This window comes from Heliconius melpomene, chromosome 9 (genome assembly GCF_056956725.1).
Source record: "Heliconius melpomene rosina isolate 202511_hmr_F chromosome 9, ASM5695672v1, whole genome shotgun sequence".
In the NCBI taxonomy this organism is placed as follows: Eukaryota; Metazoa; Arthropoda; class Insecta; order Lepidoptera; family Nymphalidae; genus Heliconius; species Heliconius melpomene.
In genome coordinates, this window is record NC_140397.1 from 321,490 (window position 1) to 344,142 (window position 22,653).

Sequence of the window (22,653 nt, forward strand, 5' to 3'; positions counted from 1 at the left end):
ACGTGCGCGCGGACGTAAATCCCAATTTGCGCCTAGACATCGACGTGGGGTTTATAGTGTTGTAGAGGTACAGAAGTGGCGTTGGAGTACAAATATTACCTAAAATATATTTTAATAAGATTTAGCATTTTATAATATACCTATTAATGTCTTTCGAGGCCGTTGTGCTGTAGTGGCACAGCTCCTGACTGTAAACGCGACGATTGTGGGTTTGATTCTCACTCGGGTGAAAAAAATATAATTACATTTCCTCACCCTATGCAAAGTACACTAATGAAGAAAGATTTAAAATAACATTTTATTTCAGGCGCAAGTGAGACCTAACTTGTTAGGATCCATTTGGCCTCTTCCTGATTATGTATGAAGTTCTTCTTTTTGTTTCGGTGATAATTCTACGATGAAATCAAAATAATAATGTTCCTAATGCTACTACATTTGGCAAGGAAGATAGAGATAATCTTAAGTCAACCCTATCGAATATGCGTGTGAAATAAAATTAGATTAAAAAATAAATATAATAATTTGATAGCAACAATACATTCGCTCGAATGGAAATGGTACCTACGGCTGTCTATATTGTGTCTAATAATAAAATTACTTTAAATCAATACTTTACAATTAAAAATTATGATAATACTGGCATAAAAGGAGATATTATTTGAAAAAGTCAATAAAGTAGTAGTAGTGTAGTTTGGGAGAAAAAAATAATTTAGCATAGTACTTTTTCATCTCTTTCATAGCTGTAGAATAACGCTTTATAAAAATGAAAATATATAAAAAGAATTATGTACTTATATGCTATTCTGTAAGTTCATAACTCTATGCTATCGGCTTTTAACGCTTCCGGCCACTTAGAAAACTCGAGGCTTACAATATTGCTAATCGTAGATTTTCACCATAGTCGAGGGGAAAAGGGGGATTTCTCCGAAGTACTGTGCGCGAGCTTTTTAAATTGTGCCAATATTTTTTAAATGTTACACATTCTTCAAATGATTAATTTAAAATTTTAAGAGCATGGAGCATTCAGGCCATCATGACGCAAGGGCACAAGGATGCGACTGTATCGCGACGGTTGTGGATTCGATCCTCACTTAACTAACTAACTAAAAGCCCGGCGTTGAGTTCCACCACTGAATACGCAATGCCTCGAAAAATTCGGTGAAAAGTGGGGAACGAAGTGTCGTTAAATTAACACTAGGGTCCCCTACCTTGCTATATGCAGGGTACAGCATAAACCTGATTTAGACCATGGAATTTATGTACCAGTAGTATTTAGCCTCTGACTGTACGGTCGATGGTGAATGGTTCGATTTCTACTCGGAGGAAATAATTATGTTACTGCCACAAACTGACACCAAGGCGACGCGCAGCGTTGAGTTCCGCCATTAAACACACAATGTCTCGAAAATTAAGTGATGCGTGGAAGTGTCTTAATACGATAAAATAAATGTAATAATAGTAATAAAAATATTATATTTTAATCATAAAAAATAAAAAGAAATCCTCCCCGGCGGGGAATCGAACCCCGGTCTCCCGCGTGACAGGCGGGGATACTTACCACTATACTACCGAGGATGGTGACTGACATTGTAAAAATTTACTTCAGTTGATATTAATTTTTATATTAATACTTATTAATTTTAAAGACAATATTATTATAATATTTTAAAATTGATATAATCTATCATGCAAATAAAGTTATATACATAATATACGTTATACAAACATAGCTTTTTGGTGTTTGGAATAAAGACAAGTATCGGTCCATTCGATAGTTGCCCGATAAGAAAATATCATATAAATAGGAAAGAAACCCGTATGATTGAATTTACACTCTATTTTTTATTTTCTGCCAGAAGTTGTGTCTGTGTCTTGACAGGCGGATCTCAACCCCGTGCCATGTTTTGCCAGGACAAAGAAATTGAAATAGCATATTTAATATTTACCATTTCCCCATGTAGGCTCTGTTATTTCAACCATAATAATATCACGCATTCATAGGACAAATTTCAATTCTATGCATTATTTGCATAATTTCCTTAAAATATTACTTACACGTACCTATAAAATAACAACCACACTATACAATAGAAAAAGGTCGTCAATTGCATTCCCGCTTGAAGCAATTATCCTAATTGACTGTGTAAAAGGGTGCGATTCATACGCGAATGTGAAGGGTCCCTAACTAAGGGTGCTACAGGGACCCTTTTGACTATTTATTATAATACTATTAATAAATTGACCTCCATTTAAACTCTGATTACGAAATTCTGTTTCCGTTAAGCAGAGTGTTTTGAGTTGTCACGGAACGTCGTTAACGAACTGGCGACCACCGTAATGTAACCGAGGTACATTAACACTATTGAACTGTGTTTAAGCGAACAAACAGACGATAAACTGTAGATTTCGGGACGAATGCTCCGTAATTACGGGTCTTGGGTGTGTTGAGGAAGTTATTCCTTGCTAATTACTTTGGTGTTTACAAGGAAACTTAATTTTAATGTTATGTTTCTTATTCTTTATTATGTGTTTTATTTATTTTTATTACTATGTAGCTGGGTAGGATGAGAGAACCTAATTTTAAGACAGTGTGCTCGCCCTTTCATCGATAATACGGGTATAGTGGCGGAACTCAATGATGCGCTTCATCTTCTAGCCAGTGCGAGGAAACGAAGATATTTCATTCTCCTGAGTGGGAATTGAACCCACAACGGTTGCGTTTACACTCGGATACTATCCCACACCGCTACGACGGCCTCTAATATATATGTATCTATTACTTGTTACAATATTTTCTGTGTATTTTTGCAGAGTGATTGTGTACTTGCGATTCAAATTCTATTACCTAAGAGAAATGTGTGTGTGTTTTGGCTCTAGATACTGTGTCTAAGTTAGAGAACAACGGAAGATAAGTGAAGGTAAAAAATAGTCCATATTTTTAATATAGATAGTTTTTCTAGGAAACATAGTAGGTGCCTACAGGGTTCCGTAGCACTGCCCAGAAAGCAATGTTATAAAATAGATCAAGAGATTTATTAACATCTTGTTTAAGGCGATTTTAGTAAATAAAAATTTTGTTAAAAACTTCGTCTCCCCTAAACAATAAATAACAAAAATCCAATAACCAAATATAGCGCTTACAATACACAAATATAATCTAAGTCTTTTCTTCCAGCACCCACCATATTTATGAATATATAAATTTTCCATAAATAAAAATACTTTTGTAAGTTTTTTAATTCGCGTTAAGTTTCTCCCAAGAGCAAGAGGCGAGAGGGGCCCTACCTCTTGGATATAATATTTATTGTTTTTCATTAACCAATACCTGCGATTGTAACTTGTGCTGCGATCATTTGCTACTACGATATAAGTGCTGGCTTTCGACACCTGTACAATAGTGATGGAGAACTGACTAATCGATTTTTGTTTTTTTTTAATCTGTCACGCAGTTTAAAATACCGCAGTGGCTTGTGGGTTGGATCTTCAATCAATATTTCTATTTATCTGCAAAGCAGATAGATTGAAATGGTTTAAATATAATTATGAGATAGTAGACATAGTCTTCTAATTTGGGCAAAACGTGGAGAACAGAGTGCGCTGGGTTTTCTCTATTCACCTTGTAATGCAGAAAAATGCGTGAAACCGTAAAAATATGATATTTAAATAAAACGACAATATCGACAAATATAGTGTCGGACCACTCAAACTCCGCGGTGTCCATTCGTTAATTGTGCAAGTTTTCCAATACCGTAGCACCTGCGTCCCCGAGCCCACACACCCCCGCACCTCTGTACCCCTGGGGGTACCTACCGGGGGTACCTACATCAACGCCAAGGTAACCTGACTGTTTATTGTTTCGACAACTCATAGTTAGAAATAAATGTGAATTATACTTTATGTTTGTTGGTTTTGAAGATTTTTTCCCCTTTAGTATAATTATGGCGGGATGGGTGAGGAAAATGAGTATTAAGGTACACCTAGGTGGAGTGACACAAGGTGTGACTGTCAACGCCGCGGTTGTGGTTCGATCCTCATTTTAGGGAAAGAATTATCATTACATTTTTTCGCCCCAACCATAAACAAATACAATCTAAAAATTAAATATATAGGTAACATAAATAATAAATCTAGAAAAAACTTGTTTATACTATAACTTCCAATTCAAGGCACATCTAAATCCATTTCATTACCGATGTTACCGAGTTTAATCGGGTGGAACAATTTCATTTGATATTATAACTCAATAATGTTGGTAATGTCGTTATAGCCCTCCCCCTCTGCCCTCAGCCCTCAACCCTCGGAGAGGGACCAGTCAGTTTTGACTCCCAACTCCTGACTAAGTGACGGTATCTCGATGTAATTAAAAATTAATAGAATAGAAAATATAATGGCTTTCACTTATTTATGTTTTAATGGTATTGTTTTGTAATTGTGTTTGTTTTTAATGTAGTTATAATATGTTATTATAGCTGTAAGTATTTTAGATGATTAAATGTAAAAATAGTGGTGCAGCGTCCGATTGTAAGCTTGACGGTCGTGGGTTCGATTCCCACTCGGAGGGGAGAGTCAATAGTGAACGTTACAATGAAGTAGTCGATAAAGAGTCCACCTCAAGTAAAGGAAAAATATTCAACCTATATTTTTTTTAAATTATTGAAATTAAAACAACATCGTTACCTTCTTGTACTTTTTTATAGGTATTGTGGTAAAACGAAACAATTATCTTGCTCTACATGTTTACAGTTTAATAAATAAAATAATAGAATAAAACGTTTAAAAAGCTTTATCATACAAAAAAAAGCTCTTTTCGTTGATTATAATTTATATAATGAGAGTCACCATGTTGATGACCGTAATTTATTATAAATATTACGTGTGAAATTTTCTTTAATGTTATTTCGAAATTTCTGTAAACGTTAAAAGTATCATCACAAATTACATCATTCAACAGCACGTCCTCTCCGTTTCACAGCTGAAATTCATCTGAGCGCAACAAAAACATGCGGGTGACTCTACGGGGGAGGGCGGGGTTTATTCACAAATCTTACCAATCACAGCAAGGAATTGTAGTCCATCTCGCTCGCACATTTTGTGTCTCTCTCCAATACGTAGATTGGCGTAGTCGATTCCTCATATCTGTGAAGTTGATATTTTTTTATTTTTAAAAGTTTGAGCGCTGGCGTCTACTGTATTGTATTGTATTGAAAAATATTAACATGTATGAAATTTTATATTTTAGGTTTGTAATGTGTTTTAAAGTAGCCTCGTACTTTCTTTTATAACTATATTCTTTATAGTGTGTAGTTATAACATAAGGTTTGGGAAACGAATTTAGCTTTGAGGAATGGTTAATATTGAAAAATCATGTTTTTTTAAAATTTTAAGTCTCATATTTTATTCCTCTAAATAAGCAATATCTTTTCGTGACTAAGTAGACTATTTGTTAATGTAACACAAAGTTCTTTAAATTGCTAGAATATTCGTAAATAAATATTTCATAAATATAACAATTCTTACATGAAATATACTAAAATATTTCATATTTCTTATTTAAACAATAAACTCACAAAAAAACCGAGTGTATTTCTTATTAGTGTCCTAAGAACATTGCATAGTGACTAATAACTTTAGTATTTCCGAATCCTTCCTTCAATATTTTATACAAACAATCTCAAAAATATTTTTACATGATAAGAGTCAAATATTAATTGAGTCTCGTATATTTATTAATTATTTTAAAAAAATGTGCTAGCAAGCGTTGTGGGCGCGACCGACGAGCATCAATATTATATTTAAATTTAAAATAAGAAAAATAAAATGATAATCAGGCTTGTTTAAATTTTTGTCCGGGTGATACAAATAGGACATATATAAGCTGGATCCATGTCCCCTTGATCCCCCCATGATCCCTTGTCACTAGTTCCTGTACGTAAAATCTGTCTACGTAAAATATTTAAAATACGATTTCTTGATTCATAGTGGTAAAAATGATTGTAAAGTTCACAGTAATCCAAATGTAGAGTAGCACATTAAGAATAGAAATTAAACTCTGCAGAGAAAAATATTCTCGGGATACATCATTTTATAGATACTTTACTGTAACAACCACTATTCCGGTACAACTGCCCCACCGGCCCCGCACCACACCGCGGCCGCACACTTCCGGCGCAACAATACCTGTCGGCTTCATTGACTCCACTTTGTAAAGCCACTCGTGTCCTTGACCGGTTGTTAGCTTTGAAGATATTACGCATTGTACTCTTATATCTTTGCTGTTGAAAAAACGTTATTTCTATTTTATTGGGAGAAATTCTATTTTATGAGGTGATCAGTGACTCTGCTTTCGTTAGGTAATGAAGCAAAAGATCGTCTAACCAGACTAACGAAGAAGATATTACACATACCTTTATTATATTTTTGTTAGTGAAACTGAACCCAAAACAACACAACTGTAATACAGTCAATAAATATATTTTTTTCACTGTTGAAAAAAAATATTTACAAAAGAAAAACAAAGATATCTCGCCGAACTTTTTAAATAATTTTTAATTAAATACTTAACACGTTTCATTGATAGTAGGTATAAATATATTTTTTTAATTATACGTGTAATGACAACAAAGTAAATACTCTACGGTTGTACTAAATTTCCAATTAGATAAATATAACTACATTTCACGCTCAAATTATATTCTTTACATACTTTTATAGAAACCACCCTTAGCATTTACAGTATAAATTAATACTTATTAATCCTATTTCAATGGTTTTGTTATCTTTATTTACGCCGCCATTTTTGTATGGGGAGTATGTTTTTAATTTTGGTTTATATCACCCATTAAGGGATTAAAAGGGGCTTAAAATCGACTCTATTATTGTAACATTTTTTGTCTCGCCTCTGCGATGTGAGACGGATGTGGTCATACTTTTTAATTTGATATTAGAGCTTTGATAATGTCTGTTCTGCTTTGTAATTTATTTATATGTAAAAGTTTTAAACTAAAATAAGGCAAATTTACATATATTTTTTGTAAATGAGACCTGAAATGAGCATATTACTATATTCTAATGCTTCACGATTTAGATGCAATAAAAAATATACATCAATATAATAGTGGTTTCTTTATTATAATAAAATAAAATAAGCCTTTATTCACTTTTTTTCTTTATTATATATAGCTTCAAATTTGAATGAATGCGTCATACTAATTGCTAATAATCAGTTGTAAAATGAAAATTCTCACAATCACAAAGGTGCAAAATGCAATAAAAGCATCAACAACGCTCGTGTCTGCGCTCTCCGCCCTGAGCAGATGTAGAGTTAATGCTCTGGGTGTTTTATTTCCACGCATCGAGTGTCAATTAATAAAATATTTGTCACATAAATTATCACGACAAATAGATCCTTCCGGTATTTAGCGAGGACCATAAAATAAACTGCTCTATTCACTTCGGGACTTATTATTCCGTACAATAGTATGTAGCGGGGGGGGCCGCGGGAGGGGAGGGGGGGTACAGCTACGGGCCGGGAGGGGAGGGGGGCGCACCGCAAAAACTGCACCCGACTTAATTATAAAGAGACAAGAAGCGCCATTAAATAGCGATTCGTTAAATCTACGCTCTCGTGTTAACACTACGTATCCTCTATCCCGCTCTGACGTATGCGGGCTAGAGCGGGAAGGGGACAGTTTGTGCGCGCGTCTACGAGGAGGCGGGGTCCGGATATAAGGTTTAGATTGACTGGGCGTTCTCTATTCAACGTTTTTTTTGTTTGGTCCCAGCTTTTGAAGCTTTTCATTTGGTGTCGGTCCGCGCGCGCGGTCACACGCCTGCCGCGAGCACTGCTCCTCGAGCTGATAGCTGATATGTGCGTGTGTATCTCAAACTAAATCACTTATTGTGTATAGACTATGTTTTAAAATTTCCATTTTGCCTGTGAGTGAACTTTAAGTATGTCGGAACTTCGTGGTTCTCCACCTCTATCTCGGGCTTTGGAAGGAGGATTTGGAGCTCCCTTGGCAGCTCTGAGTTCATTGGCCGAGGCACCTCCTCCAGCTCCCAACCCTCACGGGATTGACCACATACTCTCCCGTCCGTCAGTTGGATCTCACATGGGAACTGGTCTGCTTACCCCGAGGTTGTCACTTGCAGCAGCGGCGGCGGGCATGGCCCATTATTTGCAACATAAGCCACTCTACTGGCCTGGCTTCCAAGGCTTAGTTTCTAACCCCATGGCGTGGAGGGAACGATTACAATCAAGTAAGTAGCTGTTATTGCTCTATAAACAAATAATGGTTTTTAGAATGCGCATAGAAAAGACATCAACGAAATCTGTACTAGATATCTGGAGGACTATAATTGTTTGCGATATATGTGTGTCCACATACATATTGTTTGATGTAATAGTTGTTAGTTATTTACGATTATTTAGTGAGTAGGAATTACAAGAAACAAGGAAACTTTCACATAAAATCCCATTAAGTAATTAATAATAGTAAGATTTTGTTATCAATTCAGAAGAATTCAAACTTTTGAAGAATACCTACATAGTTACTATAATATTTAATATTTTTATATATATATATATATATATATATATATATATATATATATATATATATATATATGTATTACATGTGCACCTTTTGCAATGCTAATAATTAATAATATTAGTATAGAAAATTGACTCAATTATCCTTTTGCAGATTTGAAATTGTTTTAACAGTGAATAGTGATATTTTAAGCTTATTACATTTAATTAAAAATATTTCCTATAATAAGGCTAGGCGCCTTATTATAGGAAATATTGTTCTTATTTATATTTTTGTTACAATTTAAATTTACTTAATCCTCCTAATGGTTATTATAATGAAATGTATGTTATTAGAACTAGTCCATTTGATGTTTTTATTAGGTCAATCAATGTTTCTAAATCTTTAGTAGTATCATTATAAATATTAAAAGTCTACTTACTTAATATTTAAAGTTCAAGTTGGATCGCTAAATTATAATATTTATTATTTCTGATGTCCTCGTATTATAAAAAAGGTGACATAATAAATTATATTATAATAATTTGTTCTATTATTATGAGCGTCGTTCATGTTACAAATAGTTTCGTAAAATACATAAGTATACTTAAAAGATCTATTATAATAAAATTTAATTTTCTAATTTCATATTTTATGGATGAATACAGAATAAAATTGTGTTTCTTGTGTATTTTATAATAAAAAAGTTTTTTATATCCCATCCTATATACAGCCCTTCTAAATGGAAGATTAGAATTCAATGAAAGCTTATATTTTTCATATAAAATAAAGTTTCTAAATAACAAAAGAACCTAAAGGCTCTATATATGAGCGTCGTTGTTGTCCGTCGGCCGCGTTTAACGTTCGCACGTCGCTTCCGGTGTACCGTCGCGTCGCGTCGGGAACTATTACATGCCTATTATATAAAATAATTTATTATTCTGTATATATTTTATACCTTTATATTATCGTTAAATATGTTACGTATAATTATAATATGTTATTCTATATATTCATTACTTTTTATATATGACGATTCAAAAGTGCTTACAAAAGTCTATTAGAATAAAAAATATTTTTATTTTGAATTTAAACTTAAAACTTTAACTTTAACACCAGGTTTACTATGCGTATATAAAAATATGAAGTTGCTTTACTTTTTATAAAATTATGAGTATACCATAACTAGTTGTAGTAGTAGTATTTTAATAAAGACAATATATAAAGTAAGTAGTTGCTATGTAAGAAGGTAAGCTGTTTTAATAATGAATCGTGCCAATCTGGAGTATTTATTATTAATAAATTAACAGTATTCTCTGAAACATGCCACTGCCGATATAGATTTTTGTTTCAGTATATGCATATGCATAGGTAGATGTCAGAATATGATATTAGATTTTTAGTTTTTAGTACAGAGTCCATTAAATATTAACAATAAAAATTATGTATTTGTATAATTTTGAAAAACATTTTAGTAGCAGAGTTTTATCACTCTTTTAGTATCTGTTATATTAAATTTTGGTGTTTGGTGAAAAAACAATTGTTAAATATCATTTACATACTAGAGTAGAGTAGATAAGTATCAATGAATATTAATAAAAAAATATTAGTATAGTTATTAGCTTTTGTATAAAAAAATAACATTGAAAAACGTTTTAGGTACCTACATAAAATAATATTAGTATTTTGAATCGAACTAAATAAGTTAAGTAGCCATCAAAACTTAGGAAGCCTGAAGGTGAAAAATTATTTTAAGCTCAATTATCATTAAAGACAATAGTAATGTTAAAATCTGATGCTTTTTATTCAGTTAGAGTACCTACCTAATTGTGGCTTTACGTAAATAAGATGAAATCGTGAGGTTAAATATTTTACTGACTAAAAAATGGACGTATCGGCTTGGACTTGCGGCGGACAACGCCGTGTCGCAGCGGCAGTAGCGGACAAAATGTCTTGAAAATTAGATGTAGATCTCACATTACCTACTACGTGATGTATATAAAAATATAATAAAAAATATATACTATTGCTTGACTAACTTGGTAATTGCAGAAACTATTGGTTCGAATTAAAAAGTATGTGTTCTATAGTCATTTATTGAGGGAGGCCTTAGTCTAGTAGTTTAATATTACATTACCTAACTGATTCGAACCTTCCTGCGATAAGAATTACTTCAGACACTTGGAATGTGTCATGACATGATATGACATGACACACAACTATGAAATATTTCCATTTGATCAAGCGGTGAAAACTTCCCGCACATTGCTGGCGAGGCAGAGGGAACCTGACAACCAAATATCCAAATATACCAAGACACTCCCACAATCTGTCGCGCTTACAGTCGCAGGTTTGTGGCCGCATGTGGTGCCATGAAGGCGTGAGGCTTTCATTTCTTTTTGCTATTTTTGACCTGCCTCTGTAACTAGCTCTAACATAATATTATTTAGAAATAAAAATGATATAATAATTTCATTTACACACACAACTAGGGTCACGGGTCTAACTGGACGCGCGCCAACGAGCGACGCCGCGTTATTAATAATGTAAATGCGTTTAGAAACAGCCATAAGATACATGATAGACGAAAATGTAGCAAAAAATATTATGTGTTTTTTTTCTGCTTCACGCTGTATCCATTATGTAACAGGGTAAGCAGAGGGAGCCTAGTCTTAATACTCCACTCCTGACTTTCCGCCGGACACTGGAGGAATTGCGTGTTGAGTGGCGGAACTCTACGCCGCGCTTTGCCTAGACACTTAAGCGAAGAAATGAAAATATTAAATATTTCATTTCAGTTTTCTGAACAGGATTCGAACTAACAATTGTAGTATGTACAGTTGCACTACTGTGCCTCTGCACCATGACGGCTTCATTTATTTGGTATAACATTTTTAATTTACAATTAGCTGCACGCTACATATAGCATATTAGCACAGTAGAATATCTTTTGAATATAATATGTAAAAATGTATGTCTAATATAAGTGTATAATAGTTGTAAAGTAACAAAATTGTAAAAAAAATTGTCTTTTAAATAGGAAGAATCTGTGCACATATTACTGCACCAAAATAAACATTAATGTTTTAAATGCTAAAGCTAAGAATCAAAATCTATATGTGATAGTTGAAGGTTCGAATTCTTTCGGGGGTTCCAGATATAAGTTTTTATTTTCATTTACATTCAACAACAAAAATCATACAAGTCTAGTTTTAACTCAACAATAATATTAAAAAACTCAACAAACACAAAGTAATTATACGTAATACTATAATTAGAATCAGTATGGAATATGAATCCCTACCACCCATAGTGACCGTCGCCGCCACTGCGCCACGAGTACATACTCGTAGGTAATATAAGCTTTTCTAATTAATATCTATGAAGCTTATCGGCATATTACAATATTACAGCCGTAATGCGTGTAGTCTCTCCTAATCTCCCCACTCGAGATATAGTTAATTGCGTCGCGGAATAATACCTTATCAGTTATCAGTTCGATTCCCGCGTCGCGGCGGGCTAATAGGACAGGTGTTTTGTATGTTTGTTGTGTTATTGATTTTTTTCAATAAATATTTATTGCTGGGGAATATTGGCTTCACACTGTATCTCGTGTATAGCAGGGTAGGCAGAAGGAACTTAGTATTAGTACACTCCGTTCTTATTATTTTCCGTCAAATGCACGTTGCGTGTTGAGTAGCAGAGCTCAACGCCACGCTTTGTCTTGCTTCCAGAGTGAGAAAATGAAAATGATTCCTTCTCCTGAATGCGAATGAAACTTACAAGCATCGCGTTGACAGTCACAGTCTGTTAAGATTCGTTGTTTTTATTATTATTAATTATTAATATAATACTGAGACACTATATTCTCCTTTCACTATGATTTGTACCTATAATTTACATATATTGGTAGGTGCATTGTGTATCTTGTTCTCTTATATTGACACGTTTTAATTAACTCGTCTATTTATGTATCTTAAGCAAATTTATATGATAACAAATGTTTGTTACTATATAAAAACGGCGTTAAGTTACGCAATTTAACATGCATTACATTTAAAAATAGTGGTGGGTGTGGAACGGAATTTTCTTTGGTTACCTTGCTAATATATGTTAAAAAAAAACTAAAGAGGCTTAATAAACCTCTACATCATGAAAAGCCAGCCATTACAGCTAGTCAATGAGCCATTTCCACGCTACAATAGGAAATTTAATTAGCTTTATAAAAGCTTACAGTCACGTTTGATAACAAGATTGTGAGCTCCATCGCACGCAATACACTGATAACAGATATCTGTTATCACACAATAATGTTCTAATATTATATTTTTCATTATATACATAATATATAGGTTTATCTTAATTAGTTAAAGGATTCGGGTTTATAACACCATAGCTACCGCCTTATCGCTTATGTTGGTGTTCATACACTATGTATAGAGGTGTTTTGGATTAATTAAAACATTATAATATACTTTTATTTGTTACTTGTGGCCTCCACCTGGCTTCGACCGCCACAGGTAAATACCGCAATTAAAACGGTTAACGGTTGTGAACGCACAGATAAACACACAAAAATTTTAAAAATCATGTTTTGGGATCTATTTCGTTAATAAAGGCTCCTAGTATTTTCTTTTTTATATATTTTCCATAATAATCACATAATTGTAAAAACTGGAAAAATGAATATTAAAACAAATCTATTCATTTCCCTACAATATTCAAAGATAATAAAATTATATGAAATGATACTTGAAACAGAAACGAACGTATAATAACGTTGGATAATCTGCGATCCCGTAACGGCGCTCCTGTAACGTCGCTCTCGTGACGGCGCTCTCGTAACGGCGCTGAAGGAAACATTTGATGTTTATTAAAATCACAAAACCTTCACAGAGCATTTTATTGGGAGCCCTGTCGTCCACTCTAAGCTATAGCTTTATGAGAATCATTTAATGTCATTTTTTACAACAGTAGGCTTGGGGAACTTGGGAACGTAATTTTAAGATACATTTCATTGGTATAGGCATTTTAGTTTCAAGTTGCGTATTAAGTGGCGGAATTCAACGCCACACTGCGCTTCGCCTAATTAAGAAAAAAAAAGAAAATTATAATTTCAAGTATCATTTCCCCGAGTGGGAATCGAATCCACAACCGTCGCGCTGACACTCTCACATGTTATGATTATTATATAATCACATTTAAAATTGAATTATTTCATTTAAAGTTATAAAAGCAGACATATAGATTATTATTTTTTTGTATATGTAGATTAATTACTAAGAAAATATCGTATATCCCGTATATTTTTCATTTTGACTACATATATGAATAAACATTATTAATTTCTTATCTCAGCTGTTCTGTTTAAAATGATCTAAAATAACACTTATCAGTATAGTTATTTATTATAGAGACATCTAAGCACCTAAGTTCGACTCCAGCTTAAGCATGTTACAGTAAAGACGTTTAGCTTTTTAAATAGATAAAGAACTACTTACAATTACTCTTTTATGTGTTTAATAACATACTAACAAATTACTTAGTTAATGTGCAATTAAAAATACAAACAAATTTACTTTTTTGTAAGTATTAGATGTAGTAGTTGACAACACAGTTAAAATGTCTGTCTCTACATATTTCCGCATATCCCAGCTTAGAGTGTATGTAGATTTTATTCCGTCGGGTCGGATATTAATTAGTGCTGGGGGCGGGCTGGGGGCTGCGGTCGTCGTTTGGATGAAGTGGGACACATTTTTTTAATTACCCGACCCGGCCCCCGGCCCCCAACCCCCCACTCCCCCCCTCAGCAGCATATGTCCCGCACTGCACGTTGAACTCGTATGCTCTTTTGGAGGGTGAGTTTTGACGGACAATTTGGCTCTAGAACTTTTATGTGGATAGAAACAAATGATATAGATATTCAATTTAATTGATTTGTAGAGAAAAAGAAGGTTGTAATCTATTCATTTGTGTTTAAAGTTTTGATTGTTTTTGCTCTATAGTTCATTAATATTTTGCTTTTCACGGAGTAAATATAGACATTGTTAGTTGAATGACCTAATATTATACATATTTGAGGCCAGGGAACGGGATAATTGTGACTTGGATTATCACTTGGGGAAATATGCTTTTTTCCATTTTTTCACAGAATTGAGTTCCGTCGTTCAACACTTTTTAAGAAAGATTTTGGCGTAAAGTCTACCTATTGTGCTATATGGTCTATATACTATACATCATGAAGCTAAAAAAATAGCACATAGAGACCATAATATTTTTAAATAATATCATTCTCTAAAATGAGATTTGAATTTACAAGACAGATATTTGTATATATGTTATCTATGGTTAGGACATTTGAGTTTAATTACATTTAAAGATAATAAAGAATATTTATTTGCAACACATTCTTTACTTGATATAAGTTGCCTGCTATCCTTCTGGCATAAGACATTCCGTTCTCCACTTTCCACCATTTTTTTTGAGGAATTGCGTGTTGAATGGCGGATATCAACGCCGTGCTGTACGTCGAAATCAGAGCGAAGAAATGAAAATCAATTGAAAGTTCATTCCTCGAGTGGGAATCGAAGCCCCAACCTATCGCGCTTACAGTCACACCTTGTGCCGCTGGGTCATGACTAGTCTCAAAGTTCATATCTATTTTCAATTAATTAAAGAAAAAGCTCTTACAAAAGCTTCATTTCAACTTTTCAAATGTAAGTATTTAAAGTTATTTAACAGTAGTAACACAAGTGTTTAAACCGAGTCGTAACGCTTTCAATGGGGTGTCTGATTGTTCGCAATAAATATTATAATTAAATCGCTCCCACAGCGCCGCGCCACACCTCAGGGAACCCCGGGGACGGTCTCGGGGACGGTCGGCCCCCAGTGGTAGATACTTTGTTTGAAAACTTGGATTATTAGATGATTTGATAAAATTATTGATATTTATGTTTTTTTTATTTGTTTTTGTAATAGAGTTCTATTACAAAACAAAAACAAAAGAACAAGAATATATAATATGCCGTTATACAGTATTTGAGAAACCTCTGCACTCTATATTATGCTGTGAACCTGTCTGAATCAAGTCTGAGCCCGTTCAGATGATGACATAGGAATAGAATTTAAAGCATGGTTATTTTTTACTTACATTCTGGTTACTGATCAACCAAAGTAAAAATTGATAATTGTGGTAGATGATTATCTGTTTCAATTCTACATATAAGCTTTGGGGAACAGAGAGGGGAACGGAATGGATCAAAGTGTGTTAACACTAGGTTTCCAGATTCTGTGAAGCTAAAAAAAAACAAAGTATATATATAATTTATATTGATGTGACAAGGAGCCATTACAAATAATGTTCTTGATGGATTAATTTTCGATAAATTATTATACTTCTTTAATTGAATTTTCAGTTTCAATATTAAAACTTGTACTATTTTCCTATTGTGTAATTAAAACAATGATTCATAACAGTAACTCTCTATGTAACACCCAGCTACATTCAAAAGTTTGGAATAATAAACATTTTGTCACACTCATCTACCCTTCAGTAGATCAGAGCTATCTCGACGACGACGAGCTCTCAAACCTTTGTCGCTTGAGTGGCCAATAACAATTATAACCGGCACGTTATCCCGCATTGTTATCCCGGGATAATTATTCGAGACGATTATCCCGGTACAATTATCCCGGTAAATCTGTGCCGTCCCGTGGGATAGCAATTTGTATCTAACGAGGAGCCAACGAAGGTTCTCTCGAAGGTATATGTAGGTACGTATGTAGCCCTATGTAGAGACGGGGGTGGGGTGCGCGAGGGCGTCGCGTCGGTGAAAATTATGTGCGTATGTTACGACTGTTTTCTATGTTTAAGTATGTTATTCTACGTTTTCCTTTTTGTTTTTATTTGCTTATTTAGTGTTGTTATATATTTATACTATTGTTGAGCAGTCGAGATGTATTTTACTTATTATTTATTTTATTTATTCTATGTTTAAAATACATACAATATTATGCTTAAAATACTTTTTATTAACTTTTTTCTATCTTCTCGGCCACGTGATAAAAATAATTATAAATTGATTTGAGTTTGCCCATTTAATATTTGATATCAAAATCCACTATATATTTCTGAAATATACTTGAAATACAATAAAATAATAATTTTCGACATTATTTTGTCCTAAAACACTTTTCCATACACACACAATAATACATAAAAGCTCATTTTACTCATCAAAACTTCCATGAATTAATAAACATAAGAGGCGAGAGTGATTTCAATAATTTGTATAATCCCTCTGAAGTGCCCAAGTTTTATTATCCAAATACAAAACAAAAGTTGTGACAAAGCCCTCTGCCGAGGAAACCGCGACACGCCGGGACAATTAAAGCTGCTGCTACTTTATTCTAACCCTTTACGATTACGAGCAACTTGCTATTCTCAAGACCACGACCCTCGAGGGTAGCGGGTGGGAGTGGTGGAGATTCTGGGAGTCTTTGGGGTGTTTCGGGAGGTATTTGGGGTGAATACATGATGTAGCGCAGATTTCGCGAACGCATGTTTCCTTGTCGACAACGTGAATCTTGAACGTACTACGTGTTTCATTATGTTGTTATAATCGTTTGTGTTGATTTCATATTCTTATTTATATTTACTTGTGTTGTGTTGTGTTGACTCTTATTATTTTTATGTGCTATGTTATAATATGTTAGAAGTGCTCATGATTGTATGTTTTATATGATGACTCCTTTATGTAATAAGCTTTCAGTTTTAATTTATAAGTTTGGGGAGTTATAGCAAAGCTTTGATCTTTTTTCTGACTGACTCTTTGATTTTTTGTGACTGTTTTTTTTACATAATTTCTTTCTAATAAGTAACTTGGGAAAATCGATAGAAAACAAGAAAAATCATATTAACCATAATATAATTTAAAAGCCTTACAGAAGATTATATAGGTACTGTAACAACAACACAATTTCATGATATCTAACACCAATAGCTGACCCAATATATAAACAGCCTACGCTGCATCCCTCACGCAATAACTTACCAAACAAAATAGTTAAATTAAATTAAGCCTTATTCAACAATAATAAAGTAAAAAATGGCAAAGCAAAATATGTAGAGTGAACTGTCAAATTAATTGCAACCATACGTTAAGCGGGTAGAGTTGATGCTCGGTCGCGTGCTGCGGCTCCGAGTGAATCGATGTTGTGCGGGGCCTACGTACAGCGGAAATGAACAAGCTTTATACATAGAGCTTTCATTTAGTATGGGAAATGGGTGGTTTTTATAAGGAAGTCGCCTAAAATACATTGGATTTTTTGAAATTTTATTGTAGAAAGTAATAGATGTTTATTTATAAGTAATGGTTGGTGGTAATAGATTTTTAAGGCTTTCATTTTCATGGCTATTATTTTGGAATAGATGGAAAGTATGCGTTTGTTCAAGCTAGAGCCAGAAATAAATAAGCTTGGATCATGAATCCTTGTTGGATCATGAACTGGTTTACCTAAATTACTTATTAATGATAATACATTAAAAAACGCCATATTTAATTTGTGTTAAATAACTCAAAATGATCGAATATAGAATTCCGCAACCAAATAATTAAACCGATGCTAATAAAACACTAATAATTTGCTAAGTAAAGTTACATACTCGTAACAAATACCACAAAGCTATTCCGTTATCACATAAAGCATGTGAGTATAAATCGCCGTCCATAACTCACAAGACGGCGATACAGACCGGCCGTCCGTACATTTGTAGTACATTCCGCATAAACAAACTATCTCTGCGCAAAATTATATTAATATTAATGCAGCATTCGATTAACCCTGTCTTGAATTAAATTAATATCTGTATTTGGTCTATGGAGGGGTTACTTTTAAGAGATAAATATTTTTCTCTTGATTTATCTTTTTATGAATAACACAATATTTTGTGGAATTGAATATTATTATAACTGGAATATATAATATACTAGCGGACGCGCGCAGCTTCGCTTGCGTATTTAGGGGGTGAATTCTAAAAAACCATGAAACACATGTTCAATTAAATATTTTTAAATTTTTTTATAATAATCGGTGGCGTTTTAAAGATTTTTCCATACAAACTTTCAACCCCTATTTCTCCCCTTTAGGGTTAAAATTTTCCAAAATCCCTTCTTAGTGGATGTCCAGATTACGAAAGTTAACATCTGTCCAAATTCCACGTTTCTATGCACAGCGGTTACGGCTGTGCGTGCGTCTTACCTCAGTCAGTGAGGACAAGTCCTTTTATATATATAGATAAACATAATGTAGCAAAGAGTGTCGCGTTTGTATTTTAATTAATTTAGTTGTTAGAGGGTAGCTTCACCATTAACATTTGTACTGCCTGAATAATATTAACATGATGAAATATGTGCGTTTTTTGAAGAAGAAAAAAAGAGTTAACGGTGTCATGAAAAACTTGATACCAATTCTGTATCTAAAGTAAGTCAAAGTACAGTATGTCACATAGAATATATACTATATTAAACAATATGTAATTTAAAAATGTAATTTTAAATTATTCAACGATATAAAATAGAAAATTTATTGGTCAATACTAAATTTAATTAACATTCAACCATAATTTCCTCCTCTGATTGTAATATTGTCACAAACAGTATCATAGCGTCGTATAAAAGAACAATAACGGAGGCTGCAGGGCAAACAAAAAGCGTATCACATTCAATTGTTATATTTTTCATCGCGTACAAACATTTTGATGAAGCCGGGAGCGAAGTCCCGGGGGTCTGGGCGGGCGGCCTGGGGCGGAGGGCCAGGGCGAGGGCGGGAGCGCGGTCGCAGGGAAATGAAATGAAAATAATGATAAAAACGTCGACACTGCTGAGGGATCGAATAACTATACATATAAATGCCTTTGTTTTTGCCATTTGTCATAATTATCTCTCTTTTTATTTTTAGGCGTCATTCATAACTTATCGTTCTCCACTTTCTATTCATTGTAGTAACATTGCATCGATTCCGTAATTCTTTTATGAGACAATGTGTATGTACACTTTAACAATATGTTACCAGAAGACGTCCGAGAATGAACGGAGTGTCGTAGCACTATTTTTCATCAACCTAAACAGCTATATGCTGAATACAGCGAAAAGCTAAAAAAAATAATGTATTGCAATAAAAAAACAAAAAATACACCATCATATTACGTTACAATATTTATAATATTAATTATTATTATTCCAATTTTTATATATTTTAATTTATTAATATTTCAATAATACAATAATGAAGTAGTAGCACGGTATATAAGAACAAGCGTTGAAATAACTTCAACTTAAGCAGCTGCCTCTGTAACGAAATACAAGGTATTGGTAGGTATAGAGTTCCTATGTAATAAATAACCTGAAACCATCTCGTCACGTATGTAATTAGCACGCTGGCGGGATTGAGAGGACATGTAATCATGTTGGTGATAAATTAATGATTGGCGATGTGCGATTTAATCAATGATTATTTGGTTTATATAAAAGTTTTTAGGTTCCATTACTAAACATGCCATGCCTTGCAAACTGTGCGGTGCGTAGGAAATGGAATGTTATAAAAGTTCCCTGGCTACCTTGCTATATAAGGAACACAGTGTGAAACTTGAAATTTGAACAAATGAAAAATTTATTAAGATACAAAATCGTGTTGTTCCAGTGAGCAATGGCGCACTAAGTGCGTGCGCGGCGCAAGCGGGCGGCATGGACAAGGACGGGAAGAAAAAGCACACGAGGCCCACGTTCAGCGGGCAGCAGATATTCGCCCTCGAGAAAACCTTTGAACAGACCAAATACCTCGCCGGCCCTGAACGAGCCAAGCTCGCGTACGCCCTCGGCATGACAGAATCACAAGTTAAAGTAAGTGACTCTATTTTTTTTTTTATAAATGATATATAATTAATCATGTAATTATTTCAATATTGAAATATTATCCTTTATTATTCAATTATTTTATATTTTTTTGTATTATTCAATGACTAGTGATGTGTACACAAAATAGACTCTTTCAGTTTTCTAACATTAGTAGTGAATAGAAATATTAATATGTGATCATCATACCGTCCTCCAGATACTCTCACACACAATATATAGTACTAATATGAATATCTGATCCCTCGATTGTTTCAAACAATTAATGCAAACAATGTACCAACATTGTGCGCGATAAAGTTTGAAGATTATCTAACGGCCGCTCTAATGGGCAACACCTATGCGGCCTTCACCCCTCGCACCATATGGGCATCTACGTACCCGGGATAATACACACTAGTTGTATGTAAATAGGGGTGAAAACTGTGTAAAATGAAATGTAGAGCCGGCCGTGTCCATAATCGGATTACAGAGATTGAAAAGTCAATCACTTAGTCGGCGCTATCAAACGTTTCTCTATAACGGGGGATTAAACATAACATGTGGACGCGCTCGTGTCGCTGCAGGCCGCGCCGACTCTACAAATATTTATTAAATATGCACTTTTATGTTTTATACACATGTACTAGTACAATGTGGATTTGTTGATAATACACATATCTACATACAACATATTTATCTTGTGTTATTCGTATATATATCCATTTCGTATTATTTATTGCTATTATGTTGCTTTTGTTATTATAGTCCATTGAATAGTCTCTAGTAGAGTAATGTAAAAACTAATTACATATTTAAAACTTAAAATTTTATACTTATACTTGTTAAACGTCTAAGAGCAAAGTGGATATCTTCCTTTCAAATTTTTATAAAATATGATGAAAAAGAAAATATATAAAATAGTAAACAGCTTCACGTTGTATCCCGCACACAGCAGGGTAGGCAGAGGGAACCTAGTGTTAAGACACTCCGTTCCCCACTTTCTGCCAAATTCTGGAGGCATTGCGTGTTGAGTGATAGAACTCAACGCCGCGCTTTGCCTCGACACCAAAGCGAAGAAATGGAAATGTAAACGTTAATAAATATTTCACTTCCTTGAGTGGGGATCGAATCCACAACCGTCGCGTTACAGTTAGTCCCTTGTGCCACTGCGCCGCGACGGCCTCTAGAAAATATATCAAAATATTATATCCACCAGATTTAATAAAGACCAACCCCGACATTATTACACAAAATATACGATAAACAAAAAATAAAATATACACACACACGTGATATAAGACAATTAGATTAAACAATAAAAAGGGGGCGAAAAAGCACCATTTGATTTTAAAGTAATTAGGCAACCCCTCCCGTAACGATCGCTAAACGCCGGCGACATTAGCTCTACATTAAGTATTATTATGAACGGTAAACACAATTGAGAGCGAGAGATTCACACATACGACTCTTACATTGCTGAAAATGTATACAAAAGCTAACAAAGACTCTTGTTAAAGCTGCAATGGATGCTGCGGGTCTCATTCATTCGAGATAGAGTGAAGTGACGAGGGTAGAGTCGGCGCTGCGGTCACGCACGTTTGCTGCAATAAGGGTCGCTTATTGAAACGTCGCCGGCCGCTGTTTTGTGTATCGTTTAAATTATATTTTCGTTTCATTTGGATATATTTTTGTTATATTTGGTGTGATTTTGCTGTTTTGAATTAGATTATCAAAATAGGACTATAAACGTGACTAGTTGTGGGTTCGACTACTACTCGTGGAAATGATACACTTAATATTTTCATTCCTTCGCTCTGGAGTCGAAGCGAAGCGCGGCGTTGAGTTCCGCCTCTCATCGACTTAATGGGATCTCAGTGCCTTAACATTAGTTCTACTATTTCCATGTAAGTCTTGTGTTCTTTTTCGAGGATCGAAATGTTCCCAAATATGTGTTTTGTATGACAAAACCATAAGACAATGTTTCTTTTTTAACAATCATAATTGGTATACGTTTATTTTTATCTACTTATTAATGTAACAGTCTTGTACTTACTGTCTTTTTATAGAACTACGCCCAGACGAAACTACTGATATACAGAGTTGAAATTTGGCATGTAGGTAAGTAAGTTAGGAAATGTAGGAGACACCAACAGAGGGTTTACCGAAATTCTAAATGAAAATCGAAAAAAAAAAGATTTTCCATTTTACTCATTAAAATCCACCCAAAC

The 22,653-nt window shown here is 34.0% G+C and overlaps 1 protein-coding gene and 1 non-coding gene across 2 annotated transcripts in view; one reads left to right on the plus strand and one right to left on the minus strand.

Moving 5' to 3' along the window:
- Positions 1 to 1,503: 1,503 nt before the first annotated feature.
- TRNAD-GUC (transfer RNA aspartic acid (anticodon GUC)) lies at positions 1,504 to 1,575 on the minus strand. Its single transcript has one exon. It is a non-coding gene; the product is annotated as a tRNA-Asp (tRNA).
- A 6,253-nt stretch (positions 1,576 to 7,828) lies between these two features.
- HGTX (HGTX homeodomain transcription factor) overlaps positions 7,829 to 22,653 on the plus strand; it is a 44,756-nt gene continuing 29,931 nt past the window's right edge. The window contains exons 1-2 of the mRNA XM_085190022.1: positions 7,829 to 8,263; positions 20,236 to 20,431. Coding sequence (XP_085046148.1) covers positions 7,953 to 8,263; positions 20,236 to 20,431 — 507 coding nt within the window. The 5' untranslated portion in view covers positions 7,829 to 7,952. The remainder of the gene's footprint in view (positions 8,264 to 20,235; positions 20,432 to 22,653) is intronic.